The following is an 11,597-nucleotide window of genomic DNA, read 5'->3' on the forward strand; positions in this document are numbered from 1 at the left end:
TGGACAAAACAGATAAACACCACTCTATTATTAACTCTAAATTCCTTCTTAGTAATTTTGAGCAACTTCAGTCCCCCAAGTAACCAACTCATAGACTGGAACGCAGGCACCTTGGGTGTGATGTCACTCACAGATCCAGCATGGGACCTTCAAGGAAAACGTAACGCATCTATAATCGACAATCTACCCAAAGTTCCTTATTCTCTTTTAACCCTTGGAACCAGAAGAAAGTTTTGCTGGGTTTTTTGTATTTTTTATGCAAAAATGTTTGTAGAATCTCAACCCTTTTAGGCACAATCAAGTTATAGACATCTATTTTTTTCAGCACAGCCTTGATTTTCAGAATACGTGTGCCGCAAAGACATAGATGAATGTATCAAAAGTTATATGACCAGAAAGTCCAAGTAAAGGAACAAAAAAGAAATTGAATCTCATAGGATTTTGTACAAATTATTCCCAGATTAACAATGACCAAGCCTTTACACATCTGCATTTGGTTCCTACAGGCCTTCTCTGTTGGGGGGAAAAATAACAACATGCGGACAAACACACAACAGAAAATATCACTGTCATTTATCTCACCAAAACCAATTCAAATTTTGCAAGTATAGTATTCCAATGCACACTAACCCCATTTGAGGAGTGCAAACATCCTCTTTTCATTATTTGGACCATAGGACTACATTTTTGCTACCTTTCCAAACTGGCAGATAAATATCTTTTCTCTTGTTGAGCTTTGGCTGGCTCTGATGGTCTCTACAGCCAAGAAAATAATAGAACACATTGGAGCGTTGTGATTGGTTAGCAGGCTTACAGGAAGTTGCTGTTTTCTAATTCAGGTGTCTAAATGGAGGACTGATAGCAACATTGCTCAGTTTCTCATCACGATTAGCATGGACTTAGCAATGTGGATTTGTAGCATCAACTGTCTGAATCAGCACCTCGCTTTGCACCTGGATTAAAAATGTTTGTCTGTAGATCGGGAAAAAGAAACGCTTCAGCTCACAATTTACTCCATAGAGATCTGCCCTGTGGTTCCTGAGATACTGTAAACAACACGTGTGCCACCGCTTGGGATCATTGGTGATCCAGTGGAGTTCAGAGGGTTAAAAAAGCAGTTCTGTGTTCAGACAAGAAGTCATTTCCCTTTAGTTTAAAAAAAGTCACTTAAAAACAGTTTAAATGCAAAATGACAGAATTTCAAAATGAGAAATTCTGAGGTAAGTTACGATTAAAAGTTTCCCTTCTACTAATATCTGTTTATGCCTCTTTATTGCCAATGACAGATGTTTGACAGTCGGATCAATACTGGCGGATGTTAAACCAATGCATCAGTGCTTCCATAGTTTTTATGTATCATTAGTTATATTTAATGAGTAAATCCAGCAAAATCTAGGATGCTGTTACATAAATCCCACTGCAGGTGAAAAAAGGCTTTTCTTGGCGCCTTTCTGACTGTAAAGCTCCGCTTTGCCAGTGGACAGATACAATCTTATTTTATGGTGGCTTAAATTTGATTTGAGTGAGACACAGACAATGCTGTGTGGCTGAAAAAGGGTGTAAACAGAGAGAGGGGAAGCTTCAAATTGGGCCTGGAGTCTCCTGGAAAATAATTAATGTGACATTTCCCTGACATTTAGTCGGAGGTATAGTGGTGGAGCCTGAAGACTGGGAGGAAGGAAGCAGAGATATGAAAAAGAAAATAAGACAGGAAGGACAGCAGAAAGAACACAGGCAGCAACACTGGACTTTCCCCTCAACATCTTGGCAAATATTGCTTTTATGACTTGAGCGTTCGGATATTACATTGTGGGAACCGAGCAAAAGTGCCTTGCAATCTTGCAAACACAGAAACAAACAGACCTACTCCAGTGTCCACCACATCAGTGATGACAAAATTACACTTTAGTTGCTTGGTTACCATTTGTTTTGTGCTTGTCTCTCCCCTTCACCATCTGTTTATGTGCTGTTACACACACATTTCCATCTCTGACCTGGGTGAGGAGCACACAGCTGATGAGCTTACACTGCGGTTGGACCACTCGACAAGCCCACAGATTGTTCCAGCCTATTAAAAAATGCTGAGATGATACATCAGGTCCTATCAAAGCTCCTAGTTGTTTGCTCTGTGGTTTCACGTTGCCCTTTTAAGCTAATTAGCAATTGATAAACTCAGCTTCTTGCTGCGTCAAGGTTGCTTTTATTTCTGGCACCACGTCCTCTGCTGTAGTCCTATGATGATGCTGAATTACCAGATGAGGAACATTTATTTCTAATCACCTCATCCACCCATAATTGGGGGTGGCGCACATGCAAAATAACATTATGCATGCAGACTTTGCTTTGTCATTTCTCAAAGCAAACAGATCCTATCACGGTGAAAGGCAGAAGTGTTCTGCAGCGATCTTTTGATAAACTGAAGATATCAGGGTGTGTTAATGGAGACAGCGGCATACGGTCGACTCCGAGTGGTCAGCTCCTTTTTGTAGGCTACAGCACTTTCTTAGCTCTAACACAATAAACATTGATTTTACATCCCTTTGATTCCCATGAAGAAGACATTTCACTGACAGACTCGCAGCTCTCATCTCACTCTGTTTGTGGGGAAGCACTGACAGTTCACTCACAAATCCTCACCACAAAGCTTCAGACAGCACAGACTGCTAATAGTTTCATCTCCATTTCCATACACTATTCCCAAAGTAAGCATTTGGCGCCTTTAAAAACATTGTTGAAAAAAAAAAGCTTCCTCTTTGATGCCCTCGATCCATATAGGAGATTGTGATCAAAGGCTGCTAATGTTTAACACCGCTGCGGTCTACCAGGTTTGTGGTTGCAGGTGTGGCTCTCTGCAAAGCCTGCTGAGGGCCGACTCTGTGAGCATACCTGATAAAAGGCAGCACCCTCGGGCACGGCCTTTAGAGAGGGAAATAATGAGCGGTAGGATAAAGATGAAGGATCTTATTCTGACTGTGGGAATGTAGCACAAAGATGTAACAAACAAAACTCATTCAAACAATTAGTGCATAAAATTAACACATGGGTTTAAATTTAGCAGCTGCAACTTCCAGTCTCTCCTAACTAATGTGTCGAGCATGGTCTGTTTGCTTTTCCTCTGAGTTATCTCAGTTCTTCTATTTGTTTAGCAGAATATTAAAAGTAATGACATGTCACATCCATCATCTACTGGTTAGAAATTCTTCTCTTTACCATAGGGCACTCATTGATATACTTGGAATTCACAATTTAGTCCTAAAATATGATTAGTGGACTTCACAATACTTTTTTAATACTTACATATACATAAATATATACTTCTTTGAACTATTATGGTAAAAATCAAGGTCAGTGGATATGGTTCCTTGTCTGTTGGTTAAAAAAACCCAAAAACATAAAGTTTATGAAGATGCTAATAATCGAAAATAAACCCATATTGAGCCTGATGAGTTTTTACTCACACATTAAAAAGTTGTTTATATACAAAAACTTTATTTAACAAGACATGGTAAGGTTGCCTTTAGATTTTGACCTCTTTTAGAGACTTAAAAAAAATGTACATGTAATGGTGGAACCACCTTATAATTCCAACAGGAGACCTTTAATAACCACAAATATTAAACAACTAAGTTAACTTTAGCAGTGATGAGGCTTAAAATAAAAATATAAATTGATTTATGCATTTTAAGTAGAATACAGTTGTTATTCTGTTGTAAAACTGACTGAAATCACAAATATTTCATTATTTATACCTTTAATTTTTATTTGTAATTGTAGCTAAAAACGCCAAAACATCAAAATGGTAAATGTCTAAATTAATTTAAGCAGAATTTACTCCCACAGCAAAAAAAACAAAAAACAAAAAACAAAACTGATATAAACCACACAACTATAATAAAACTGTCATAAGATTATAAAACTGACAAAAAAAATCACACCTATTTTAACAATTATTCCTTGAAAATTTCAATAAATTAGTCAACTGGATGAGTCTATGATTTTTGTAAACATGTGGCAACATCTAATACACTATAGAGAACTGTTATCCTGCATTATGAGTTATTTTTCAAGAAAATACCCCTAGTATGGTAGCTAGATGAGCTGGTTGTATGTCTTAATAGACATTTTACACCCCTAAACAAATATGTTCAAATATGGTTCCTCCATTTTTTCACATCAAACTTGGAATAATTGTTAGAAATCCTACAGAAGCAAATCCTATATGGCATTTAGCACTTCTTGTCACATTTATAAGGTTATAAAGTTTCAGTTAGTTATGATTTTAGGGCCATTTGTTTGGGACCTAGAGAGACTTAAAACTGCATTTTTCGACTTCTGGAGGAAACAGGAAGGTTGAGATGCTCTGGTCCACTGCTGATTGGTTGGATGGTGTGATGTTACTTTCTGTGTCGGATCTCCAATGATTGGCAAAGAAAAATCATCGTGGTTCCAGTGTAAGTTGACCAAAGTGACCATATATGGTTCCAAACACCATAAAGAGTTAAGTCTTATTCAACTGAAACGATTTAAGTAATCCGTAATAATTCCTGACTTGCTGATTTGACCAAAGATACAATGCAATATCTCAGCCTGCAGCAGACTATCTCAAGCTCAATCAGATCAGGATGCTTCAGGGTGAGGATGGGATAAATGCACCGCTAATGCAATGCAAAAGACAAGGACAAATGGATGAACTCCAAGGGTCAGATGTATGTGTCACATTGCAGGCAAGGCCAGCTTAGTGATATTATATGATATCTTTGTGGGTTGAATGTCAGAAAAGGAGACGTTTTGTGTGTGTGTATGTGACAGACATATTTTCAACTGTGAGTTAATGATCTAGCACTGAACCTGGATTGAAAAGCATTAATGAAGATGCACATAATGAACACTAAGTCGCCTTTTATATACGCTTTATAGAGATGCATCAATAGAGACATTTTCACTGTAACCAAACTCACCTAGGAGCCAAAACATGCATTTTTTCCTACTGTGAACACCAGTAATGGCACATAATAGCTCACACATCCCACACTGACAAATCACATTCTCTGGCCTTTTTTGTTCATTACTTAGTGTTCAGACCTTAGCTATCAAAACACAAGCAAACACCCAAGCAAAGCACAGAGAGATGTCCTGGGTGAGCCATTTTATGCTACTGAAAATGTCTTCTGAAATGTGTAAGTAGGTCTGAAATGTCTATGGTGCATTTTCACAGATTTATCTTCTTATCTTGAAGCAATGTTATATACAGAAAATGTGCTCCAGACCATGGTGAAGAAATTCTATCCATTTCATATATATAGCACATTTCAAACAAATGTGAACTCAATATGCTCAGTGAAAGCCTCTGATTTTTTGGGCCTACTATCAAGATTTCAGTAGGCCTCCACTTGCTAATTCATCAATGCATTTTAGTCAATTTTTACAGGACTAAGATTGTCAGGAGAAAGTGAAATGTACAACTAAGTATCATTGGCATAGGTGTAGAAAGAGACGTGTTTTTGTATGGTGAAACTAAATAGCAGTGGTCCAAGAACTGAGCCTTGTGGCACACCACAAAGGATGCTAAAATTATGCAAAAATGCAAAGAGACACAAAGAGGGTTTTTTCTTTAAAATAAGTATGAGTATCAATTGTCACTGTGATCAATCCAATCCTTCTCAAGACATTACACTAACAACTACAAATCTGAACTTCTACTAAAGGAATCACTAGAGTCATTATGCTCTGTCCTCTTTGACCATGACTGCTTGTACATTATTTTATTGTTCTTGAAGTCTGTCCTTCTGGGTTAGTTCAAACCAACCAATGAACAGTGATATAGACATCTTTTCTTTGTTGACACGCTGTGTAGTTCTGCACTGACTAAATTAATTCTGAGCCTGCACAAGTTGCCAATATTCAAGTCAAAGATTGCCCCAACCAATCACAGACTGATCTTTTGCGCCCCAACCCCCAATCATTTACCTTTGCTGCAACAGATGAGCTTGGCTTTTCCAAGAGGTCCCAGAGCTTCTTTCGTTTCTCTGCACAGCAAGTGTTGTCGAATTCTTCTCCCTCTCTGTCTTTCAAATTATCGGCCTCTCTCTTGAGCTCCTCGTTCATCTGCTCCTTTTTCTGGTGGTACCTCGCCTGACAACAAGACTCCAGGTAGATCTCATCGATGCCCCAGTAGTCGAGTTCCTGACTGAACGAAAGGGCGCACATTTCCTCCATCATGTGCAACTTACCCGTGCGGTAGAAGTTTAGAATTGACGTGAACGCCCCGGGATGTCGGTCAAAAAAGTACTCGTTCTCCTCCAGGTTGTAGTCGTCGCAAACTTCCATCAGAGATTCATGGGTGTTGCAGTCTCTGAGCTTTCCCAAACGTGTTCGGGGTAGTCTGTCTAACGTTCGCCACAGGACTTCATGTGGGAGACCCCCCACATTCAGCCGGACTCTGCGGAAACATGACTTGGTCCGGAGGATGTCCACCGGTTCAGGTGGCAGCGAGGACGTCGAGCGAGACGTTGTTTTATTCAGTTCAGCCAAGGATTTCTCCATGGTGACTTTAGACTCGAGGAGCAAGGAGGCAAACATTTTGGAACCTGGAAGTGCAGATGCTCTTGTAACTTGAAAATATTATCTGAAAGGTAAGAAGACAAAAAAGACATAATTTGTAGTGAACATCAAGGCCAACACATCAGTCATCTAACCTGAATAAATCCTTAGACAGTAATTCCTAAACTTATGCCTCACGGATCAAGGTTCCCAAGTTCCTTGCTGCACAACCAGCTAAGAATTTGGAGCATTTTTTCTAATAATGAACACACGACTTATTAATTAGGTACACCTGTTCAGCTGCTCAATAATGCATAATGCTACCAGCCAATTATGGCAGCAGCCAATGCATTAATACAAAGATGATCTGCTGAAGTTCAAACTGAGCATCAGAATGGTGATTAAAGTGACTCTAACTGTGCCATCGTTGTTGCTGGTCTGGTTAGGCTATAATCTTGCTTTACACTAAATTCTGACCCTATCATCTGTTGTTGCAGGAGAAATAGAGACTCACTAGACCAGGCAACATATTTAAAATATTTTGTCCAATTTTGGTGAGCCTCCATGACTTGTAGCCCTAATTTCCTGTCCTTAGCAAACATGTACTGTCTTCTGCTGCTGTGGAGCCCATCTGCTTCAAGGTTAAATGTGTTGTGAGTCGAACCATGGTTGGCGAGTGGTTATTGATGCCATTCTATCAGCTTGAACCAGTCTAGCCATTCTTCTCTGACCTCTGCCATCAACAAGACATAAAGCCAAAAGAACTCTGTGGATATTTTCTCTTTTTCAGACCATTCTGGGAAAATCCCAGTAGATCAGCAGTTTGTGAAATACTCACGCCAGCCTGTCTGGCACCAGCAACTGCAAAATGTTAAAAGTCCCTTAAATCAACCTTTCTCCCTATTCTGGTCTTGACCATGCCTACCTACCTAAATGCTCTTGTTGCTGCCATGTGATTAGCTGAAAAGAATGTTTAATGAAGAACATATTACTGGTGTTTGTTTAAAAGTGACAGTGTATATCAAAGAGCAATACAGGACAAGAAAGTGTAAATATGCCAGAATTAAGCCATTGGCTAATTTCCATCTGCTGTCCTTGGTAGATAATCTGATATGCCAGATAAACTGATTCATGTTTCCACTTCATGGAATACATTTCGCTTCCATGTAGGGAACAACCCATACACGGTGTTTCAGAAGGCCAGAACATTTGAAAAAATGTCTGCAGGGTGATTGGATGAAAGTAAAATTCAATACAGAGCAGCAAAACATATGATGTAGTGGGCATGCCAGCCCCCGCGAGTAAACTACATAACATGAGCTTAACAGGTAGCTGCTATTGTTATTTACTGTCATTGGAGCCAGTTGGTGAACAAAAATCTTGCCAAAGCCAGTCAGGAGAAGATCAAAAACATATTTTCTGCCAAGAAAAGCATTCAGTGTGGTTCTTTGCTTTTTTTTTTTTTTACATAAGCACATCTGTATATACAAACTCTGTGCAATAGGCTAAAGTATGTGCAATTATATCAGCTCTGTAAATAAACAGACCAAGGGCAAACATGTAATTTCCTCAAGCACATTCATAATCATGTGCAATACATCAGCACCTCAGCACTTTAGGACTTTAACTCTTTACCATCTGCCTCATGCACTTTAACTGTAATGGTCAATTTATTCCTGGTCTCAAGCAAAGCCATATAGCCACCTTGTGTATTGTTATGTGTGGTTCTTTGCATACTATTGTACTATTTATGTTGTTTGGTCTCTACTTGTTGCCTGGTTTTATGTATATCTTATTTTTCATAATGTTAATGTTTGATGTACACTCATATATATGTATACCATCAACCTGCCGGGGACTACAGATGGGAATCAGCCTATGCTGAGCTGTGTTATGGACAGTCTGGTAGTTGTTTTATGCTTGCGGCTTTACATAAAATGTTGAGGGCTCTCAGTGGGCCCCCTTAAGTGTGTGACCCCCATAGGCAATCACATTTACTTGATGGTACAGTTGTGCATTTTGCTGATATCTAAGGCCGATATATTAGCTGTAAATATCTCTGTCAATTCCAAATTTTTGACGTTTCAAGTAACTATCATACCAATAATAGTGTGCATCCCTAAACTTTCTGACCAAGGCCAGAGTGGAGAGGGGGCTAAGCTGTGAAGCACTTGAACACAAAATATGATACTTAAAATTCAATGAGGTTGCCAAAAATTAGGAAATTATACATATCTAGGATTAGGGCTTGGCAATTAATTGAAAATTAGATTAAATCGCAGAAGGTGCAATTTTTCTTTAACCTGAAATTTGTTTCAAAATACCAGTTTACATCTTTTTTTTTTGCAGCAGAGATGTTATGCATGATATATGCAATCATCCACAGGCAGTTTTTTAGAATAGTCTACAAAAATCCTACTTTATTTATGTTTTTCTTACTAAATAAGTGAATGACATAAAAATCATAACTCCTGTCAATACATCAATTCCTATCCAATTTGCAATACAAGTCAAAATAATCACAATAAGATATTTTTCAAAATTGTTCAGCTCTAGTTTTATCTAATATCGTGTTGGTTATAATATAGAATGATTTATTGCTTGTGTTTGTTGGTATATAAGGACCTTAAGAAATAATCGCATATCAAATCACAATTGCAATACTGGGGAAAAAATGGCAGTTAGATTATTTTCCCAAATCATTCAGCCCTATCTAGGATAATATAGTGATGGGAAGATAGTGTTTTTCCCAAATATGTCAAAAACTGGAAGGAAATGCAAAGACCAATTGAACAGGTGTACCTTATAAAATGACCATTTAGTGTATTACTTGCTATATCTTAAATTTATCTTGTAATATTGTGCTTTTTTCTCCTTGTCAAAAAAGCAAAAATTCATTAGAGTGAAAGAAAATGTCTCTTAGATGAAATACACCAAAAACTGTTACCACTGGCTTTGAGAATAGGTTTCAAAGCATGATTCTACCCAGTCAGCTGTAAGATGACTCACAAGTTAAAGGAGAAAAAATCACCAAAATTCTAAAAAAGATTGAAAACCAGTGAGAAACAGAGCACCAAAATCAGTGGATTGAAAAACACAAGACTGGAAAAATATGAAACAGGTAAGACGTGTGATTATCTTTGGAAAATATTCTCAAATTATCCAATGATCTTCTGTGCCTCCTTTTTTTTTATCTCTTGAATAAACAATACATCTACCCTCAGTGGATGTTCTTGTGATGACTCACACATGCAGAATAAAGATTTAACAAAGGGTAAAAAATAAAAGCCAGACTTAATAATATATTGTCACCAGCTGAGCCGTGTACTTCAGAACTTCTTGAATAGTGTTTCCCACGCCTTTCGCTAAAAATCCATACAAACCTGATTAGATTTAAACCATATTGGATCAAGAGACAACACCACTAGTTTAAATGATTGTAGGCACTCAGTTTTAATGCTTCTACTCTCATCACATAGGCTATTGTCTCATCTTTGAATAAGCTCCTGAATCAACAATTATCATGTCCTTATATTGTGGGTTTTTGAGAAGACTCATGCCTAATAGCTGTCCACAGAATCATACACTTCTTATCAGGGTTAAATAGAAAACAAAATTTAGATTGGTGACTAATATGCTGATTATCTCGCACTGTCATCAACAAACAGAAAGGCCCATGTTGAATAAAACAGCTTCCCATCAAGAAAAAAATCCAAAGACACTGCCTTGTGCATGTCCTCCATGGTGACTGGTCTAAAAATGTAAATGAATGACAGCATGAAACTATCTATCCTTAATGTGAAACCACTTTTCTAAGACATAATGAATATCGTCTGCTGTGATCTGTTTGTCTGTTGGGATTTAGTGTAGTGTGTCATGCTCTGCTGTGGGTGCTGTGGGTGGGGAAACAGGACCACCACCACTGTAATGATGGTGGGCCAAAGTGAGCGCTGTCCACTCTAATGGTGCTGAAACACCAGGAAGCGCTGCTCACTCCCTGAGCTCCCCTGGGGAGGCAGGCTGAAAATAAATAACCCACATCTTCCCTTCAATACATAGTCGAGCATTTTTGGATCATTTTGTGGCTGGAGACGCTTTCCTCTAAAAAAAAACATGCTGCTCATTTTGTTTACATTGTGGAAGCCCAAAAACCCTCCAGGCCTACAGATGTGATCACTGATCACTGTCACACAAAGTTTGTAACACTTCACAAACACAATTAGGCCAGTGCACTGTCTTAGCATGCAAAACAGAGTACTTAGAAAATAAAATGTAGTGCTGATGCCTGAGATATTATGTCGTTTCTTCCACATGCAGCTACAGGGTGCAGAGAAGAAAAGGAGAAACGTTAAAAAGCCTCCACCCTCCTGTTTTATTAAAGTAAAGGCTTCCATAAAAACGTTAAAACACTGAATGCACCACCTTCAAATGGAGCCTTCTATCTGTGTTCACACTGTGCTTTTATGCTGACAATGAGAATAAGCCCAGTGTGATTTTCAATCATCTGCAACTGCACTGTTGTGATGCAAATCCTCCATCGTTAGGCTTTTCCCTGTTTTCAAAAGGCTGCCTGCTCCATATTGGTGCCGTTTTTACGCAGAGTGGTGCCATATAACAGTGAAAATCGATCACAATTGATTAGTTGAATCTGATCAAGAGTGAAGAGACTGAAATAAGCTTGAAAAAATACCGTACTGAGTTGTTATGATGATCAAACCCGCACGTACCTCTCAGTGGACAATCAATCCGCAGGCAGGCACACACGGAGATGAAGCAGAAGCATTTGGGGGAAAAAAAAAAACAAAACAACAAAAGCAGGCGCCGTTATTGGTTTACTACTGCCAGGGTCTAACCCAATCCATGTTCCCCTCCTCTGGCTCCGACATGGCAGAGAGATCCTCAGCACGGTCTACTGCCCACCAGCCGGCTTCCTGCTCCGCATACCGCGCCGCTGCTTCGCCCCAGAAGATCAACAAGTACGCCGGACAGACTACCTGTGCTCCCGGTCAGCTGTGTGAGGAGGCGCCGCATCTCTCTGAAGGTGGATCCATGGCAGC

At 38.9% G+C, this 11,597-nt stretch overlaps 1 protein-coding gene across 1 annotated transcript in view; it reads right to left on the minus strand.

Moving 5' to 3' along the window:
• Window positions 1–11,597, minus strand: part of kcnb1 (potassium voltage-gated channel, Shab-related subfamily, member 1) — a 58,956-nt gene extending 47,359 nt beyond the window's left edge. Inside the window, exons 1-2 of the mRNA XM_041815581.1 lie at window positions 11,268–11,597; window positions 5,968–6,625 (exon numbers count right to left, since the gene is read on the minus strand). Coding sequence (XP_041671515.1) covers window positions 5,968–6,579 — 612 coding nt within the window. The 5' untranslated portion in view covers window positions 6,580–6,625; window positions 11,268–11,597. The remainder of the gene's footprint in view (window positions 1–5,967; window positions 6,626–11,267) is intronic.

This window comes from Cheilinus undulatus, linkage group 3, assembly GCF_018320785.1.
Source record: "Cheilinus undulatus linkage group 3, ASM1832078v1, whole genome shotgun sequence".
NCBI lineage: Eukaryota > Metazoa > Chordata > Actinopteri > Labriformes > Labridae > Cheilinus > Cheilinus undulatus.